The sequence below is a fragment of the Lontra canadensis genome, unplaced genomic scaffold (assembly GCF_010015895.1).
Source record: "Lontra canadensis isolate GAN:19392208 unplaced genomic scaffold, GSC_riverotter_1.0 scaffold47, whole genome shotgun sequence".
NCBI classification, from domain to species: domain Eukaryota; kingdom Metazoa; phylum Chordata; class Mammalia; order Carnivora; family Mustelidae; genus Lontra; species Lontra canadensis.
Window position 1 is genome coordinate 11,371,846 of NW_022631041.1, and position 22,122 is coordinate 11,393,967.

General features: G+C 38.4%; 1 protein-coding gene across 1 annotated transcript in view; it reads right to left on the reverse strand.

Moving 5' to 3' along the window:
* Positions 1 to 21,821, reverse strand: part of TMEM30A (transmembrane protein 30A) — a 34,797-nt gene extending 12,976 nt beyond the window's left edge. Inside the window, 2 exon segments of the mRNA XM_032873167.1 lie at positions 21,172 to 21,519; positions 21,521 to 21,821. Coding sequence (XP_032729058.1) covers positions 21,172 to 21,519; positions 21,521 to 21,691 — 519 coding nt within the window. The 5' untranslated portion in view covers positions 21,692 to 21,821.
* Positions 21,822 to 22,122: the final 301 nt, after the last annotated feature.

Consider the following 22,122-nt stretch of genomic DNA (forward strand, 5'->3'; position numbering starts at 1 on the left):
AAAAAACAACTCTGGAAACAGAAGCACAGGGGTGCTTCCTGGTTGGTTAACCCACTGATATACCAGAAGAGTGATGTGCCCTGATTCTATAGGGAGAGGGCACAAGATTCTATATTCAGGTCCCTACCAGACCTCAACTTACGTGTTCATTTAGCTAGTCATAATTTATCTTGTTTACAATAAAATTGTAATGGAATTTAGCTAGTCATAATTTACGTTGTTTACAATAAAATTGTAATCCTAAGTATAGCACTTTCCTGAGTAAGTCATTCTAGCAAATTACTGAAACTGAGAAGGATCACAAGAACCACAGATTTATAGCCAATTGGTCATAAGTACAGATGGCTTGGAGACCTCTAAACTTGCAACTGGTATCTGGACAGTCTTGTGTATGTGGGGGTGGGGGCGGTCTTAGGAAGCCCCTGGATTTGCAGCTAGTTGACCAGAAATAGCCTGGGGACCTAATTTGCAGCTGGCGTCCAAAGCGGTGGCAGTCTCTCATTGGGAGCCATGCCCTTACAGCTGTGCAGTCTGATGCTATTTCAGGGTGGTTAGTGTCAAAATTGAACTGCAGTACACCAGCTGGCATCAGATGACCTGGCTGATGGCTAATATGAGTCATTATAAGAATTTTTTCAAATAGATACCATTATTGTATCAATATTTTATGGTCTTAAAAATCCTTTGTACCCTACCTATTCATCCCTCCCTCCCCTAACTACTGGCAACCACTGATCTTTTTACTATCTCCACAGTTTGCCTTTTCCAGAATGTTGTACAGCTGGAATCACACAGTATGTAGCCTTTTCAAATTGGCCTCTTTCACTTAATAATATGCATTTAAGGTTACTCGAAGCCTTTTCATGGCGTGATAGCACACTTTTTAGCACTGAACATTATTCCATTTTCTGAATGCAACACATTTATCCATTCACCTACTAAAGGACATCTTGGTTGCTTTCAAGTTTGGGCAATTACAAGTAAAACTACTATAAACATCCTCCTGCAGGTTTTGTGTGAACCTAAGTTTTCAGCCATCTGAATAAATTACAAGGAGTAGGAATGCTGGATTGTATGGTAAGAGCAAGCTTAGTTATCTAAGAGGATGCCAAACTATCTGTATTGTTTTGCATTCCCACCAGCTGTGAATGAGTTCCTATTGCTCCACATCCTCACCAGCATCTGCTGCTGTCAGATTTTTGGATTCTCACCATTCTAATAGGTGTACAGTGATATCTTGTTTTAATTTACAATTCCCTAATGATCTATGTTAAGCATCTTTCATGTACTACTTGCCATCTATATATTAGGGACCAAATGTATCCTCCCCAAATCAGCACTAATTGTTCATGTGATGTATCTGGAGGTGGGGCTGTTGGAAGGTAATTAGGTTTAGATGAGGTCATGAAAGTAGAGCCCCCATAATGCGATTAGTGTCCTTAAGAGTAGAGACCAGAGCTCTCTTTCTCTCTCCCTGTCCCAAGAGAACAAAGTTGAGAAGGCAGCATCTGCAGGTGAGGAAGAGGGTCCTAACCAGGAACTGAACCTACCAATACTTTGATCTTAGACTACCGAGACTCTAAAACCATGAGAAATAAATGTCTATTATTTAAGTCACCTAGTCTATGTTTTCTGTTCTGTTTTTGGTTTTGGGTTTTGTTTTGTAGCAGCCCAAGATAAAACAGAGTTCAGTACTAAAAAGTGGGGTGTTGCTGTAACAAATACCTACAAAGACAGAAATGGCTTTGGAACTATGTAAGTGGTAAAGCCTGGAAGAGACTGGAGATGGATGCTAAAAATAGAGACATTAAGGGTAATAGCGGCAGCAAAGAAAGAGCCTTGGGGCAAGAATGTCTGGCCCAGTGGGTCCTGAAGGTAGAAGAGCTTCAGATCCAAGACGATTACATTTGAGCCTTAATATCTAAAAGTATTTACTCACTAGATTTTGAAGACTTGCTTAGAACCTGTCACCCCTTTTTTCCTCTAATTTTCTCCCCTTCCAAATGGGAATGTCTGTGCTCTGTCAGTTCCTCCCACTGTATTTTAGAAGCACATAACTTATCTGGTTAAATAGGTTCACAGATGGAAAGACATTTTGTCTCAGGATGAACATACCTCAAGTGCCACCCATATCTGATTTAACTGATATTTAGATGAGACCTTAGAGTTGGTGCTGGATTGAGTTGAGATTTCGGGGTATATTGGGATGAAATCGAAGTATATTCTGCATGCAAGAAGGACATGAATTTGAGAAGAAGGATAGACTGTATGGACTGAATGTGCCCCCCCAAATTTGTATGTTGCAACCCTAACCCCCAATATGATAGCATTTGGAGGTGGGCCTTTGGGAGGTAATTAGGCTTAGATGAGGTCATAACGGTGGGGTCCCTATGACAGGACTGGTGTCCTTAATAAAAAGAGGAAGAGAGACCAAAGCTCTCTTTCTGCCATGGTAAGGACATAGCAAGAAGGTGACCTCCTGCAAGCTAAGATGAGGGTTCTCACCAGGAAATCAATCTACCAACACCTGATCTTGGACTTCTTTGCCTCAAAGACTGTAAGAAATGACTATCTGTTGTTTATAAGCCACCTAGTCTATGGTCTTTTGTTATAAGAGCCCAAACTAAGATATTGTATATTTTCTTGGGTGAGATATCTCTTAAGGTCTTTTGCCCAATTTTTAACTGGATTTTTCATTTTCTTATTGCTGAGTATTAATAGTTCCTTGCATATTTTGGATAATAGTCTTTTAATAGTCCTTTATCCTAGATAATAGTCCTTTTAAAAATGTTTTTTCCTACTCAGTGGCTTGTTTTCTCACTCTTTTGATAAATAATAATTTTATGATAAAGTCTTTTATTTACTTTAATAAAGTACAAAGATTAGCCATTTAATTTTTATTTCTAAAACAACATTTAAACTTTATATATGCTCAGTATTTCCTTACATTGAAAAAAAAGGTTAAAATCGGTCTATAGAAAAAAAGAGTCAGCAACTAACTGCAACATCTGATTGCTTTTTTTAAAAGATTTATTTAGGTCAGAGAGAAGGAGAGCACGAGCATGTGCAAGTTGGGGGGAGGGAGAGAGGGAGAGGGAGACAAGCAGAGGCCCCACTGAGCACAGGCTGGACACAGGGCTCATCACAGGACCCTGAGATCGTGATCTGAGCCAAATTCAAGAGTCTGATACTTAACTCACTGAGCCACCCAGGCGCCCCAACATCTGATTGCTTCTCAAAAACTACAAAACTGTTTAATAAATCCTGGTTTTGTCAAATTCCAATAATGAAATGTTCTCCACCAAAGCTTATTTGTTTATTAATAAAACTTTGTTTACAGAAAATTTTTATTCACCCCAAATATCTAGGAGAAGTTAGGCACATAACTAAAACAATCTAAAAACACAGGTCTCCTAAATGAAGAGAGGCAAAGCATATGTAATTTATACTATACCTGTTGAGCCACAACTTTCCACTCAGGGCCTATCCATATATAATATCCCACTTAAAACCCAAGTTTTAAGATTCTGAAGAGATGAAAAATGAGACCACTTAGAAGGGAGAACTATATTTTAAAATCTATATTAAATTTTTTTCAGTTTTTATTTTTAAAAAATCTCCACACATTTCTTTCTTTTGAGTCTTTCTTAAGACTAATTTAAGGATTTATGGGTGCCTGGGTGGCTCAGTGGGTTAAGCCTCTGCCTTTGGCTCAGGTCATGATCTCAGGGTCCTGGGATTGAGTCCCACATCGGGCTCTCTGCTCAGCAGGGAGCCTGCTTCCCCCTCTCTCTCTGCCTGCCTCTCGGCCTACCTGTGATCTTTCTGTCAAATAAATAAATAAAAATTAAAAAAAAAAAGACTAATTTAAGAATTAAAAAAAAAAAAGTGGCCAGCTGTGCCTATTACCATATTGTATGCCTTTGAACAAACTCCTCTCAAATCACTCTCTTTCAAATTAGTTTCTAGGGCAAAGTAGGAAAGAAAGATCATTAATTGTGCAAGGACATATATTATTTATTTGAACAAAAATAATGAATATGATGGAATGTAAAATCTAATAAATTATACTACAGTATATTAAAACTGAACATTTTATTGGAACCAAGAATAAGGGGAGATAGCTATAACATTTTCATTACAATCTTTTGATAATTTTCAAGACGTACAAAATATTGGTATGTTCTTTTGATTTCAGGAAAATCTGAAAGGAATTTTTAAAAAATCATTATCATGAACATATTAAGCCTTACTACATTCAAGGCATAACATATGATACAAAATAAGATACAAAAGCAATCATACCTAAACTTCAACATTGTTTATACATTCCTTTCTATTACACACATACTGTATTTCATCTGATTCTCACCAAAATCCTGTATTGTTATTTACACCGTACACACTGTACACAGAAACCTGCCCAAGCTCATACAAATAGCATTAGCTTGCACTATGCTAAAACCAAGGATTTCTAACCCCAAACCCGTTTCTTCTACTGAACTGCTTTTTCTAAAGAATCATCAGTGTCCTTTGCCCTGTAGAAGACTACTTTATTAAAGGCATCACATGAATACAAAGAAAATGACTATAATTGCTAAATGCCAAACTGAATGGTAAAGAGGACCAACCGTAAGTACAAGGTGAACCAATAATTTTATACTGAGAAGAGGAGGCTCTGAACTGAGCCATTAAAGAAAAAAAAAAAAAGGAAAAAGAAGAAAGATGTGTACAAGTGAAAGAGGGGACATTAGAGAAGCAAGAAGGTAGAGGGAACAGGTATATCTCAGGACAATGAACATAAACACTTCGGATTTATGGACAGTTTTCATTTATTAGGAAATAAGGTTAAGGAAGGTAAACTGGAGCCATAAGGATACTCTGTGTTTTACTGATTACTGTTTATTAAAATACACTAAGTGCCAGACATAATAAGCACTTAATAAACATCATCTCATTAAAAAGTACAATAGTCCTGCAAAGTTTGTTTTTGTTTTCCTTATTTTGACCTAGAAGACTCCTATTTAGGGAAGTTTAGTAATTTTCTCAAAATTACCCTGTTAGTAATTATGAGCAAGAATTTGACCCAGCTCTGCTTTGTTCCAAATCTATGTTCTTTTCACACTAGTAGGAAAGAAGGTAGGTACTGATTGTGTGAGTGAGAGAACAGAGGTACAACAAATAAGGCAGCAGGGTACCCTAGAGGACCGATAATATAATTTAAAGTTTTTAAAACATTAATTTTTTATTAACAGGTAATACATCACTGTAGAAAAATTCCTCTCAAAAATGCTCGTCAGATAAACAGAGTGAAAGGAAGAAATAAACAGCCTTATTTAAATTATTCACAGCCTCTTAAAAGCAATTGAACTTTTTTTAGATTCAGTCACTATTTTAATCTTTTTTGAAGATTACCTTTTTAAAAAATCAAAAGCTTAATTCTAAACTTATAGCTACAGAACAAATGTAATCTGTTATATCCAAATCAAATTCTATGGGTCATATGAAAGCTGTTGTACGTTTCTATAAATTAGAGAATCTGAGTGGGAACAGTAAACAAGGATTTTACTTTTTTAAAAAAAGAAGATTTTTTAAATTTACTGGATAGAGAAAGCACAAATAGGGGTAGGGGCAAAAGGAGAGGGACAAGTTCCCCACTGAGCGGGAACCTAAAAACTACAAAGGGCTCATCCCAGGACTCTGAGATCATAACCTAAGCCAAAGTCAACAGCTCAATCAACTGAGCCATCCAAGCACCCCAAGGATTTTACTTCTAATTCAATTAGTTTCAATCTCATACTTGAGATGATAAATTTATGAATTAGGTAATAATGTAAATGATCTTTAAAGAAAGGACAGCAATAGCAAAACTAGCTATTATTTCCCAACTGTCTTCTCCATGCCAGAATTGCTCTTAACCTTTTACAGAGAGGAAATCGAAATTCCAAGGTTAAGTAACTGCCCCAAACCAAAAAGGCTGGTATGTGACTGGGGCTGCTGTAACTAACTGCCACAAACTGGGTGTCTTCCAACAAAGTGTAATTTATTCTCTCACAATTCTGGAAGCTAGAAGTCTGACTTCTAGGTATCAGCAGGGCTCTACTCCCTCTGGGACTCTGGGGAGATTCCTTCCTTGCCTCCTTGTAGCTTCTGGTAGTGGCTGCCAATTCTTGGTGTTCTTTGGCTTGCAGCTGCATCACTCCACCTCTGCCTCTATTACTGCCTGCTTCTCCCTATGTGTCTGTCTTCACATCACCTTCCCTCTGCATCTGTTGTCTATCTCTTCTTATAAGGACACCAGTCATATTGGCTAGAAGCCCACCCTTTCTCTCTGCTCCTCCCTTGCTTGCTCTCTCAAATAAAATAAAATATTTTAAATAAAGAATAAAATTGGTGTCAATTGTGAGTATTCTGATGTTTTAAACAGTAAAAGTCTTCATATTTTTCAACTTAAAGACAGATTGAAAACGACTTTGTTGGGGTGGCTCAGTCTGTTAAGCATTTGCCTTCAGCTCTGGTCATGATCCCAGGGTCCTGGGATCCAGGACCTCGATGGGCTCCCTGCTCAGCTGGGAGCCTGCTTCTCCCTCCCTCTGCCTGCATCTCTGCCTACTTGTGATCTCTCCTCTCTGTGTCAAATAAGTAAAGTCTTTTTAAAAATTTTGTTGTGATTAGTAGGTATTGCTGGGGTCAAAGGCAGGCAGCCCCAAGATGGGCCACTTTAGGCATTAACATTATTTTGAGTTAAAAGTAATCAAAACCCAGCAGACTGAGGAAAAGCTCTTCACTTTCCTCTCAATTGCCTGCTTTTATCAGGAAGAAAGCTATTCAGAGAGATTCCTCTTTACCAAAGAAACTTATCTACATAACAACGCAACCTTTGCTTTCTAAATACCTCCTTTTGGGGCACCTGGGTGGCTCAGTGGGTTAAAGCCTCTGCCTTCAGCTCAGGTCATGATCCCAGCATCCTGGGATCTAGCCCGAATCGGGCTCTCCGCTCAGCGAGGAGCCTGCTTCCTCCTCTCTCTCTGCCTGCCTCTGTCTGCTTGTGATCTCTGTCAAATTAAAAAAAAATTATAAATACCTCCCCTTTTACCTTCCTGCTAATGGTATTTTTCTCTCCTGTATCCTCAGACCCCTACTCCTCTCCTTAGCTCATTTATAAGCACAATGTTGCCTGACTGCCTGGGATTTCCAGGTCTGTGTGGGTTTTCTGTACATGGATTACCAAATTTGATTTTCTCCTGTTAATCTGTCTCATGTCAATTTGATTCTTAGTCCACCTAGAAGGATCTTGAAGGGTAGCAGATATTCTTCCTCCCTGACAATATCATCCCAGGACCATCTTAATTTTTAGTGTTTGAAATGTAATTTTATAATATAAATTTTCATACAAAGTTTTATATATAACATTTAACCCATTTCTACACAAAAAAAAATAAACTCCAACATAAAATTCCTTAAAAGTCTTACTAAGGTTATCAAGTTATAAAAACTGCCTAGGATAGAACTGATGAAAAGGGCTTTGCTAATTATGATCCAAAATATATAACAGGGTAGATCAAAGGAACAGATAAATCAGTGAGTAAAGCAGAGCTTTCTCTTTGGAAGAATACATGGTCATTTCTATACAAAATATTGTTTTTGTATAGTCCAACAGATGTTCAAATATTAGTGGCTTTTACCTTTGTCTCCAGTGCTCCTTCCTGGCAATGCGTCTTAAACCACGTGGCATCCATTATACTGCCCTCTCTAAATTGTCAATGGTCTTATCTCCACCCCCTAGTCCAATTTTTTATTCCTAGATGTATTCACTTAGTTGAGTTTCTTACCTCCTAATTGAACTCTTGTCATCTCTATTTCAAATCTATGGTGACCTTTTCAAAGTTAAGCTATATGTATGTGATTTTTTAATCCTTTTTGGTTGTGCTTCACTAAAAACTGGACTTTAAAAAAAATCAGTAATGATAGTTCATTGAATCCCTTAACCTCACACCCAGTCAGTGGTTGTCTTTTGATACCTATAAACGGTACTAAAAGAGGATTTATTTCAACTACCTCCATTTTGACTTCAGTCTGTACTTTCTGATTCTTTCCAGCTTATCGATTAACTCAAGCAAAAGATCCTACAGGCAAAGCATCCCCGTGACTGGGGACCAAAATTACCCCCTCAGCAATAAGGACTAGCCTGAGCCAGCAAAATCAGCATGGCTGACCCCCAAGACAATGACTCACCTGACCTTTACTGCCCACCTGTGTGTACCCAGTGAACTTTGTCCCACATTTTCCTTATATAAACCTAGAAGTATTTTCAACACTTTGGAGATAGCCTTTGGGAAACTAGTCCACTATCTTCCCGTGTTGGCCACACTGAAATAGATTCTCTTCTTGTTTCACCACTACTCCTCTTTCTGTCTTTGGATTTTGTCAGCGGCAACTGGCCTAATCTGATCTATTTGGGACCCCCGGAGCCAGGTGCTCTTGCACCCCTGTGTCCTGGCTACGGTATCACCACTGTACCAAGCATCCAAGTTCAAAATCTCAACATCAACTTTAGCATTGGCCTCCAAGTTCTGCTAATTCTTCCTTAGCAATATAATTAGTATCCCTGAATTTGACTCTCGTTGCTTGCAATCAAACTTTGAGACCTCATTCTAATATTTTTAAAAGAAGGGGGAAAAGGACATTATATCTTTTTTAAAAATAACTAAGTTAAAAAAAACTTTTTCAAAACTAAACATAATCATATATAATCTGAGACCTGAGAACTTAGAACAATAGCCAGCTTAGTGTATTGATGAACAATCCTATTAGATGCTATAATCTTATAATCATTCTTAAATAAGTTTCAATTAATTTTAGAAATTAAATACAAATCCATGTAATGGTTGGTTGGCTGGTCTATGGCTTCCAATTTTTCAGAACTAATATGTATACAACAGCACTTCTTTTTTTCTTTTTAAAGATTTTATTTATTTATTTGACAGGCAGAGATCACAAGTAGGCGGGGAGGCAGGCAGAGAGAGAGAGGTGGAAGCAGGCTCCCCGCTGAGCAGAGAGTCCGATGTGGGGGCTCAATTCCAGGACCCTGAGATCATGACCTAAGCCGAAGGCAGAGACTTTAAACCACTGAGACACCCAGGCGCCCCTACTTCTTTTTAAAATAAACCTCAAAAAGGGGCACCTGGGTGGCTCATTTGTTAAGTGTCTGCCTTTGGCTCAGGTCATGATCCCAGAATCCTAGGATCAAGCCCCATGTTAGGCTCCCTGCTCAGCAGGAAGCCTGCTTCTTCCTCTCCCACTCCCACACCCACTTCCTTGTGCTCCCTCTCTCACTGTGTCTCTCTCTGTCAAATAAATAAAATCTTTTTAAAAATAAAATAAATAATAAACCTCAAAAAAAGCCTGTGTTTGTGTATAGAAGCAGGGATGTATTTCATGACATTTTTAAAAAATCATGTACTCCCCCCTCATTTGCTGCAACATTTGCCAATCAACCTGTTTGCTGAATTTTCAGCATTCTCTAGATGACTGTTCAACTGGCAAATTTGTTTTACCTATACACATGGGGTGGATATCATATTAATACAAGTTTCATCTTGTACTCTATAACACTTTCCTTGGCTAATTTCAATAACTCCTTGAGACACACAATACCATTCAGATGATCAATAAACTCTCAGTAAACTATTTTAAAATATCTTGATTGTACTCATTCAATTTAGTTAATTAATTTGTTCATTAAAACATCTTATCCCCTATTAAATGCCAAATATTGTGCTACAGGATGGGAATACATAATGGAAAAACACATTGTTCATACTACAAAAGAATTTACAGGCTAGTGAAAGTAAAATCATTTTAATAATTACCAGATATAAAAAAAATAATTACCAGATATAATTTGATAATGTTATGAAAAGCCATAAGCTAGTACTTATGGGACCTGAGAAGCATTTATATCAGGTGGGGAAAGGGAGGAATCAGGGAACATTTTCCATAGTGTTGACAGGAATGAAATTTGAAACAAATGGAAGAATAAGAAAAGGACGGACAATTCAGGTAGATCTGGCAGCATGCTACATTCCAGAAACTACAGTAGTTTGCTATGGCTAGAGCAAACAGTAAGGGAGTGGTAGGAGGTAAGGCTAAAGAAGCACAAAAGTAGCCCATCTTGAAGAAAAATACATTCCACGTTAAGGGGTTTGAACATAAGCCTGAATAGTAGAAGCCATAGGAAAAATTTTAAGCAAGAAAAATCACAGAACTTAGTGCCTAGAGACAGGATAATGATAATCAAGTTTAGTTTGAATTCCAGGATTTCTGATGTGAAGAACCATGTGGATGTGGGGTGCCTGGGTGGCTCAGTGGGTTAAAGCCTCTGCCTTCAGCTCGGATCATGATCTCAGGGTTCTGGGATCAAGCCCCGCACAGGGTTCTCTGCTCAGCAGGGAGCCTGCTTCCCTTCCTAGCTCTCTGCCTGCCTCTCTGCCTACTTGTAATCTCTGTCAAATAAATAAATAAAATCTTAAAAAAAAAAAAAAAACATGTGGATGGTGATGGCACTCACTGCAGGACAGGTTCATCACTGCTTCTTCTATTATGAAATGCATCATGTAATTCCAAGGTCAGCTCTCAGTCCTCCCTTTATGTGAACTATAATAAGCAGGAGCACTGAGCATAAGTGTTCACAGGCTTTTTCCTAAAACTGTTTTCCAGGACACTAAGTTTACCTTGTTTTTCTCCCACCTCACTGGCTGCTCCTTTCTAATCTCCTTTGCTGTTCCTCCTCATCTCCCCAGCCTCCACAAACATTGGAGTGACTGGGCTATCTAGATGCTCTCACTTTTCTTTGACCTGCAACCACTCTCTTGACTTCATTCCACCTTATGTCTTTATAAATCATCTATGCTGATTAACCCTCAAAATTTATAACCCAAGTCTCAACCTTCCCCCTAGACTCATATATTCAATTGCCTACTCATTATTTCCAATTTGAATGTCTAAAAGTCATCTCGTCCTAATAAGTCACCCTCCAAAAGCCCCTAAAACTATACTAAAACACTTCTGCAGTCTTCCCCCATCTCAATAAATTATAACTCCATCCTTCCAATGTAGGTCAAAATATCTTAAAGTTATCTTTTATTTTACAATTTCTCTCACCCCCCCCAGCATGTTTACTACCTGAGAAAATTCCATTAGCTCTATGTTCATAATATATTCTTTTTATTTAAAAAATTCATTAATCCAACATTTGCCTATGTTTTAACAATTCAATATACAGTAACTAAACAAAAGAATAAATTTTATACATGATATCCATGTCATAATATATTCTAAATCTAAATGCTTTTTACTGTAACCATTCTACTGTGGCCCCCTAATCTCCTGCTTGAATTATGGCAGCAGGCCTTTATCTGGTTTCCCTGCGTAGGACCAAGGGCAAGCTGCTCCAAGATGGGCCTGTGGTAATGAGGATCATTTAAGTTAAAAAGCCATCAAAACCCAGCAGATTCAGAAAAAGGTTTTACCTCCCCCTACAACTGCCTAAAAATAATTTAGAGGACCTGCTCCAGGAAGAGAGCTATCACCTAAGATAACTACATTATACGATGAACTAGATAGGGTCAACAGGGAAGAACCTAGCTAGCCAGGCCTGTTTGATCAGTCTTTTATGTCCCATGGTTTCTGAGTGGCCCAGCAAACATTTGCTTACCAAGCAATTACAGATCTTCCTGTGAACTACATTCCTTCCCTTTGCAGTAACAGACCCCTACCCTTCTCCTTAGTTCATTATGACATATAAACCTAATTTTGCCTGGTTTTGGAATTTCCATGTCTGTGTGGACTCCCCATATGTACACTATTAACTTTGATTTTCTCCTATTAATCCATCTCATGTCAATTTAATTCTTAGCCCAGCTAGCTAGAGGGACTTTGAAGAAGACAGGGCATTCTTGCTTCCCCATACCTGCTTCTACTTTTATCCTCCAGGTAATATTCTCCTTATCATGGCCAGAGTGACTCTTTTAACTGTAAGTAAAATCATGTCACCTATGTGTGTGAACCTTTTCAGTGGCTTCCAAAATCCTTACAGTGGCCCCTGTGCTGTGCAGCCTGATACTTTACCACTCTAACCTCATTTCTTCTATCCTTTTCCACTTCTCACTCTATTCCAGCCACACTGGCCTCTTTGCTGTTCCTCAAACATGCTAATAAACACACTCTTCAGGACTTTTGCTCTTATTCTTTCTTCTGCCTGGTACATCCTTCCCTCAGTTACCAATATGGCTCATTCCCTGACTTCTTTTAGATCTTTATTCAAGTACCACTTTATTGAAGCCTTCCTATTTTATTTAAAACTGTCAACCATTCATATTCCCTTCCCTTCATTTTTCTTCATGGCACTTTTCACTATCCAACATACTTCAGATATACTGAATTAAAGAGCAAGTCAATGAAAGATAAGAATGTACATTATCAACAAGTATGGCCCTTCTTTTCACACAGACTGTGTGGAAAAAGAGAATACAGACCAGCACCTACAAGAATCAAAACAAGAGGTAAGAGTGCTAGGATGTGAATTCTAGCTATGTGACTAAGAAAGGACTTAATCTCATATAATGCCCCTCCCCCCCTAAAAAAGGAATAATAACAACATTACCATTGTGTCATCATATCAAATGAATCAAATGACATATGTATGTAAAATTCTTAGCACAGTAAAATCTCAAAGGCAAGTTGTTAATATTTTTATTACTAAACAGAATTAAGATAGGACTTTCATTTTTTTAAGAGGTAAAACTGGAACACTTATATGCTGAACAGAGAAAAAAAAAGAGGCTGAAGAAAATAAGAGGAAGGTGATGATATTCAAAATTCCTATTAACTTATTTTTTTAAAAAATTATCAGCAAATTAATAAAGTTGGATTTGCTTTTCACATATAAAACACATACTGCCTTTTACTATGAAATCAAGTTCAACTCAATACTATAATCAATATAAAAATGCAATCTGTTTTTCCATGCCTAAACTCCTAGCCTTATATCTAGATGACTTAGCTCCCATCCAGTCAATATATTACCACCAGACAAATCTTTCTATATATAGCTTTATTTTGCGGAGACTCCTAACATCCTCCAACCTCAATTTCTGTGCTACCTTTCTTCCATAGCTTAAAACTCAATTACTAATTTAGAGAACAAACTGAGATTACCAGAGGTGGGGGTAGGCAGGGGGATGGGGGCAATAGGGGATGGGAATTAAAGAGTACACTTATCACTATGAGCACTGAGTAATGTATAGAATGCTGAATCACTGTATTGTACACCTGAAACTAATATAACACTGTATGTTAACTACATTGAAATTAAAATAAAAACCTTAATTAAAAAGAAACAAACCTCAATTACCAGCTGAGAATCTTGTTATCAAAATAAAGGCCACATTTCTAACCTCTAGCTGCCCTTACAGCTAATGTGTCCTTGTTACTAAGTGGAGGTAGTACGTGGCAGCTTCCTCAAACCATCTTTAGAAGGCCTACCCCTTTGTTCTTTATCTCTTCTTTCACACTGCAGCCTGGAAAAGGATGTGACAACAGAGCTCTATCCTTCATTCTGGACTGTTAGCATCAGTTTCAATCCCTACCAATGGCCGAGCAGTAAACTAGACCTAGTAAAACAGTACCTCCACCCTAGCCAGAGACTGTGTTTCTAAGGGATTTTTACATGAGAAGGAAAATCTTAATTCCTCATGGTTGAACCCAATCCTAACAGATACACACTGTATCAATCATGTCACTTCCCTAGTTTACATACTCATTATCAAATACTCAAAAGTCTATCCACAATCTGGCACTGGCTTATTTGCCCTTACTCCTATATTCTCTATACACCTTTTGATTTTCTGTCACTACACCTTTCCTCATATTAATCTCCTTTCTTGGAATGCATCCAACTTCCCATTTAGAAGTGTTATTTATCCTTCCAGTTCCAGTTCAAAGCCCACTTCCACCACAAAGCCTCCCATGGTTATTAAAGACAGATGTAATCTTATCTTCCTTTGAACTATTAAGGCATGTTCTGCTTGTGCCACTCACCTAGCAAGGCTTTGTTTTCCTTTTAGATGTATAATCTCATACCCCCCAAAAGATTCTAGGGTCCTTAAGAAAGACTACTCTCTGCTTAAGAAGAAAAAAAAAAATTTAAAGAGGCTCTGTTCACATTTTTCTAATGTTCACTATGTCCACAGCAGCACTTTGCATACAGAGTGTGCAAAATATCAATTAAAACTCTTGATAATTTTAACTCAGTCTATGAGTTTTTACCACCAAAACCCACTAAATCCTTTAACAGCCAAAATTCAAGGGTAGCCTGACCTAATGTCCAGATTGTAATAAAATCGACTGGATATAAACACAAGGTTTGTGAACATGGGAGTGCAGAAGACCCTTTCAGATACTAACTTCATTTCCTTTGGATATATACCCAGTAGTGGGACTGTGGGATCATATGGTAGTTCCTTCGTAAATTTTCTGATGCTCTTCCATAATGGTTGTACTGATTTACATTCCACTGGCGTTCCCTCTTCTCTACACCTTCACCAGCACTTGTTATCTCTATCTTTTTGTTAAGAGTGGACCTTAAGTATTCTCACTGAAGTGTTTACACCAAAAAAATCTTTTTAAAAAAGTTAACTGTGGTAGGTGATGGATGTATTAATCAGCTTGATTATGGTGATCATTTCACAATGCATACATACATATATCAAACCATCATACACTGAAGACCTTAAAATATACAATTTTTATTTGTTAATTATATACCTCAGTAAAGGTAGGGGGAAAAAGTTCATACTGAAGACAACAGTCCATCCATAACTTAGCTTGAAAGAAAGAAGCTACCAGGGGGAAGAGGAACTAGAGTTCACTCGATTTTAAAAAGTAGTGGTTATTAAATGTCAAAAGCATACAAAGCATAATACAGAATACAATGGTAAACTGTACACATGCCCATTAGCTTAAATACAAAACACAAAGAACCAGAGCTAAAACAGAACAGATGTAGATGACTAGATTAGTTTAAAGGTTATCATACTTCTCAACTTTGTTTTGCTACCACTGCAATTGTTCCTCTAAATAAAACTGTCCTTTCTTCTTAGTAACTCTAAAAATATATCCTATTCCTCAGAACCAAACTGAATTTAATAAGCTGGGAAAGGAGGAATTTGAAGGACATGCAGTTTTCACACTGTATAAGAAGGACTGGAAAATTTCCATTTTTGAATGTAAATCTGTCTTAAAGGAAATCAATATAAGACCTAAACAGGTCACCCAACAAAATGCTGAGTAATAAGGTAAATCACAGTAAGTATTAATTAGATTAAGCTCTAAAAATGGCATTTTAGGGGCGCCTGGTTAAAGTGGGTTAAAGCCTCTGCCTTCGGCTCAGGTCACGATCCCAGGGTCCTGGGATCAAGCCCTACATCGGGCTCTCTGCTCAGCCAGGAGCCTGCTTCCTCCTCTCTCTCTCTCTCTGCCTGCCTCTCTGCCTACTTGTGATCTCTGTCAAATAAATTAAAAAAAAAAAAATCTTAAAAAAAATTATTCCCTTTCTCTCTCTCTCTCTTAAATAAATAAATAAATAAATAAATAAATAAATAGAATGGCATTTTAAGTACCCCTTTGAACTAATACTTCCACACTAAAGAATTTATCTGGAATCCTTTCTCCAAAGTAAAAAATCTCAAAAGCAATTTTTTAAAGGTTGCTTGAACTTTATCTGACTGTATAAAGAAATGAAGAATGGTATCATCTGGACCAAGATTAACACGTTTAGCTAAAGCCTTTTTTATCTATGAAATGTGTACAAAGAAGGTTGAACACAAGCAATTATCAGAGATCATTATACCTACCTTGAAAGATTATTGAGAATTATAAAGTTTAAGTTAAAAATTGCTATTTTTGTAACAAATGATGAATTTGCCAGTATGTTTCTTTAAAACTCTAAATCAAGGTCAGGAAATTCTTCTCTGTAAAGGGCCAGAAAGTAAACACTCTAGGCTTTGCAAACCAAGAAGCAAAGTCAAGGATATGGTAAGGGCCTCTTTAGCCAGAGCGATTCTATCCCGTTAAACAGTGATTTTGTTGTTTATGCAGTAAAACTTAAACTGATCCTGCCCCCCCCAACCTACTTAAAAGCAAGTCCAGTTGACCAGTCCCAGATAACAGAGCCCAAATACAAGGGTGGGTCAGGTCAGGTAGAGATAACAGAGCCTGGATGCAGGGATGAGTCGGGCCAGGTGGTGACATCCAATCAGTGGAGCGTGCATACTGTCTCCCTAGCTACCAAGGAGTATGGGCCCCGCCTTTTGGGCGCCAATTCTGACCAAGGTGATAGGCTATGGGATGAATTGTAATTCAATTGGCCACCTGTGTGTGACCTAGCATGACCGTGCAGCTTTCTCTGTGTGTTGCAATCTCACTGGCCACCTGCATGTGGCCAGGCTCAACCACATGGCCTTTCCTCTATAAAAGTTAATTTGTAAGGCAGGGAAGGGTCACCTCTTTGTGAGGCGAACTTGATAACCACTACACTACGGAAACCGACTGGGTCACCTCTTTGTAAGAGACGGCCCCAGCCGGTCAGTTTGATTCTCGATGCTTGGTGGGAAATAAAGCTTTGCTTGACCTTCGCTTTGTATCAGTCTCGCTCCTTTGACTACGGACCCAACAATATTATGTAGGTTCTTTATATAAAAAGAGAAAACAACTTTGCACAAATTTGTATTGATGAAATTCAAAATATATTAGCACTAGCATACAATCTTCTGGTAACGCAGGTCTACTAATAAGAATGAAATTATTTTGCAGGGATAACATTTCACATAACTGGGGTCCAAAGTCAGTGTTTTCTATCACCAAATCAACTGCAAATGTTCATCTATAGAAGCAGTCTCAGTTCCTGAGCTTTACAAAATGGTCTGGACCAGCCATATTTACTTTGCCATGCCTTGCTCTAAGTACCAAAGTTGCTTGAGAAACAAATTAAAACACAACACAAACCTCTTAATTTCTAAGAGTCAACTTCTAAGCCACTGTAATTCATCTGAATAGGAAAATTTTAAATTTCTTAACATACAGTGCCTTTTCTTTAACCATTATTTCTACCCAGCAATTTATTCTTCCTTGACTCTTAGCTGTAAGCTAAGTATAAACAAAGAATAATGCTAAATGCAGAAGAGAAATCTAATCCTCTTAAAAATCTTATTATGTAAGAATCCAAGTTATATAGGAATATAACTAGGAAATGAGGAAAACAGAAAGTAACCAGGATTAATTAATTGAGGGCAGTAAATGACATAGTAAGATAAAAGCAGAGGAGAGTTGGGATTTCTCTATCAAACATGTTGTGGGTGGAAAGGGGAGTTCTATTCCATTAAAATTTAATGAAAAAGTTTCCTGAACACTTTTGGCAGTATTAATTTAAGGTAAATATTTAGTTTTTAAATTTACTCTGGACATTACTTTGAAAAATGTAGTCATCCAGTTCTAAGCATTCACACTGATAAATGCCTTTGTAAAAGTTAAGAATATCTCATTAGCTTTTTGAAGTTAGCGGTATTCGGGTAAAAGCTCAGTCTCACCAACAAAGGCCCTAGACTAGAAAATCATTATTTTTGTCATAAAAGGATGTGCCAGACTCCTACAACTGCCAAATTAAAGGAAATTACTTGCTGCTAATAATAAATGAAGATATTAAAATTTAATGTCAAGTGACATATTAAATATTTAAAATATTTTTGTATGAATGATAAAATTAACAATTTTAGTTTTCTAATAATTTCACTGAATTAGATGGTGGAAAAACTAAAAACCAACTAAACAAGATATACAAACCTAACAGGATGGGGCTGGAGAGATAATACTGCCAAATATAAGCATTATAATTTAAAAATATCTTTTTTATAACTTTTTCAGCAGAGTCCAATGTGCTTTACAAGATTAATTTTTAAAAATGATACCCTTCTGGAAGAAGGGTATAGACCTACTGATTTTTGTGCCTAAAATATTTGGACTTCTGATCTTAGCACTCTAAGCTATATTACAAAAGCATTCTTATTTGACAAGTCTCCTCTTGCCTAATAATTTGATGTAATACAGCAATCAAAGTTCCTAAAATTTTCAAAATTGATAAAATAAGCCAAGTGTGAGAAACTTACAGTGTAGAAGTTGGAAAGAACTTGTTATTACCCACTTTTAATAAACCTCAACATATATATACATTTTTAGATTTTTTTACTTATTCATTTGAGAGCGAGAGCATGTCAAAAAGAGAGCTCAAGCAGGGGGCAGGGTCAAAGGGAGAGGGAGAATCAGACTCCCTGCTGAGCTTTAGAAAGCCCAACAGGGGGCTCAATCCCAGGACCCTGGTATCATGACCTGGTCCACCACGGCACCCTAACCCTCAACAAATTTTAACCTAAACTAGTAGCTAACAGAGGGTGGAGAGCTTGCAAAAAGAAGCATGTGCATTTTGGGAAAGTTCTCCAGGTTTCTCTAGTGTTCCACACCTAATCCAGAACCAATATTCTGCATAGTCAATAGCCAAATTTTTAAAAAATTGCAATTCTGTTTACACAACTGTATTGTCAGTGTTGGTACAAAAGTCCTAATTTTAATTTCCTCTGATTCTAAAGGTGATCCAATTTGAATACACAGCATTTTTTAAACCTCATTAAAGCTGGAAGTCATAAATTTTTAGAACTGAACAGCGTATCAGAGATCATTTAGACTGAATTTTTTTTTTATTTTATTTATTTACTTGCCAGAGAGAGAGAGAGTGCGAGCGAGCACAGGCAGGCGAGTGGAAGCAGAGGCAGAGGGAGAAGCAGGCTCCCCGCAGAGCAAGGAGCCCGATATGGGACTCGATCCCACGACTCTAGGATAATGACCTGAGCCAAAGGCAGCTGCTCAACCAACTGAGCCACCCAGGCATCCCTAGACTGAATTTTTTGATTCTTCAAGAAAAAGAAACTAAGTCTCAAAAACATACCAAGAATCATCACAAACTAGAGTAACAGACCTGAGACCTCAACAGTACTGCCTTGACTCTTAGTTCCCTTTTAACCATTAGACCGAGGTGCAGGAGACTCCTCAGGCACTTTGATATCAAAATTACATACATGAGAAGTAGTCAAAAAATTTCCATTTCAACAACCACTTAGTGTAAAGAACCTTACTTAATTCAGAACCCAAAAGTTTTAAAGTAAATATTTATCTTCATAGTATAGTAAATATTAACAAATTGAGTTGATAATTTACTAAATTCCCATAGTATAAAATTCCAAATTATTGCTATTTCCATCTTAATACCTTACGTTTAAGTAAAATGATCCAATTTCTAATGTTAAATTATTTTCTTCTACTTAACTATTCACAACGCAGTTATGATTCCAGCATAGTGTAAAAGATTGAGGCTGGGAATCAAGACATCTAGGTTTCTGCCTCCATTTTACAATACTCTGTTAGCTTAGTAACAAATACCAACCTCTCTGACTCCATTTCTCATCTCCTGATCAGTGATTATCATAATGACAGTAACTATTTATTTTAAACTTAGTGCCAGGAATGTTATCTATACTGTTTTTAATTCCCACATTTTATAAGATAGGCATTATTCACCTATTTTACAGGTGAGAAAACTTGGGCTTGGAGAGATAAAGTTTCCCAATAAACTGAGTTTTTTAGTAGCTGAGCTGGAATTTAACACCAGCTCTGTCTAACACCAACCTAGAGCCCATAGGTCCTTGTGTTACACTGTTTTGCTCATATCCTGATATGTGTGATCCTAGAGTGGTTGAGTGAACAAGCACCACATTTGCAGGACTATTAGGGAGAGAAAAATGATAAAACAAATAAATATATATGCTGGGTAAACATATTGTGGCCCTTTCTTCACGTATTAAACCAAAAATGAATTTTTAGCAAAAGATTTAAGTACTATGCTATTGATAATATTCTTACCACTATAAACTTAAAATTGATCATTGTACAATTAAAGGATATATTGATTTTGCTTTTAGAAGCAACATCGCAGATTATGCGTAAAGTAGATATCTTCATGCCTATTCCGTAACTGAAATAAAATTACTCTGAAAGTCCCATTAAATCACATACACGGATTTAAAGTATTTAATAAAATTAGAAAAATGGCATAACCTGAAAGAACAGAAGAAATCAAGAGAACCTGATACCAATTCCTGTCCTTCCAAACAGATAAAAATACCATCTGGTGTACCAGAAAAGGGGATGTATAGATTTTAGTACTGGACATCTCTACGAAGTATTTACATTCTAGTACCAACCTACCTCCACCACTACAAATAGATGAAGATACTATGATTGCTGTTCTGAAGTCAAGATGCTTCTCCAAGTCTGTCATGTCTTATATCAGTAAAGTGTTCAGTAGATAGTGTACAACTAATTCTGTGTATAGTCCTTGACTCTCTTTTTAAAATTTAAATTCTATTATTATTAAACGCGGCCTAAAAGTAAAAACTAGAATTGGAGATTCTGGTTATCTTTTATCTCTATCAATGCCTTACAACTAAAAGCATATACTAGCCCAAAATGAAAGGTACTGTGCGTACTTCTGTTATGTGTCCTAATATGTGATCTGGGAAACTTATTTATATAAAATCATCAATACCTCTATGACCCTGGCTCCTTTCCCTTAACAATGGCCAACGCGTTAATCTCTGTAATCCCCAACACGGGTAACGACACTCTGACCAAGTCAATTCTCCCGGAGTTACATCTAGACAGAACTTCTTTGTCCCCCCACTGTGTTTTAACCTCTGTTGGAGGCAAAAAGCCCGACAGAACCACACGAACCGCACATTAAAGGGGCGTTCTTCATCTGACCCACCCCCTGCATTAAACATTCATCCCGTCTGAAGCCCTGGAAATCGCAGGAGGAAACTCGGACAAAAACTGCAAAATTCCGGAAACACACAGAAAGAAACAGGAAAAACAGAGGAAGAGGAAGAAGACGCGGGGGAGGGCAGAGCCAGCCTGTCAACCTCAAGGGAGCTGAGGCTGGGGTAGCGCAGACTGGGAGGACCCTGTTCCCGGGCAGCGCCAACTCCCACTGCCGTTCCCACCCCTCACCTCGATCTCGCGGATGTTGTTGGAGGTGACGAAGATGCCGATGCCAATGGGGATGAAGATGAGGCCGATGATGAAGAAGGTAGGGAGCACCGTGCCAGCCGTGAGGATGGGCTGCCAAGCCGGCAACCGTTGCTGTTTGAAGGCCGTGTTATCCGGTCTCCGGTTCTTAGCGGTGCCCCCGGGAGGACATTGGGGTCCACCATCCACTTCATCCTTCGCATTATAGTTCATCGCCATCGACCCCCACGGCGCGGCTCCGCGACGCGCAGGTGGACCACCCAGGGGACCCGCCTGCTGACCCTGACAGAAGACGCGCAGGCGCCGCTGCCGCCGCCACCTCCACTGTAAAGGCGGAAGAGGCGGGACACCCTTCCGCAGACGGCCGCCGACCGGAAGCGGGTGTCGGCTGGAAACGCCAGAGGGAGGGAGAGAGGAAGGAGGGAGAAGACTGAAGACTAGGGGAGGGGAAAAAGGGAGGAGGATGGAAGGGGGAAGGAAAAGGCGGACGCACCCTGACCATCTGCCCTGTGACGACAAAGTGAGGGCCGCAACCCCCGGAGCGTGGAGCAGCGTTGCGCCTGCGTGTCCCTGGGAGCGAGGGTGTTTGGACGCTTACGCAATAGGTGTGTCTTTGCTTCACTCTCCCAAGCTTCTGTTCCCGCTCACCTACCTCCTGCTGTGGTTATCATGGCGACCGCGCTGCTAGGTCGCGGGTCCGACTCTCGCGGCCCAAATCACCTTCAACATCCCTGGAGCTGCTGACAGAAAAGGCTTTCTGCTGACTTGGGCTCCAGACAGGTTTTTGTCTTACCTCGAAACCCTCTCTGAAGGGAATCGGCGCATTTAAAAGACCCTGCCAAGAGAGCTTGAGCCTGGTGGGATGGCAGTGTTTGCTTGGTTTTCTCTAAAATTTTCTCTAAAATATATAAGCGATTTTCTCTAAAATATATA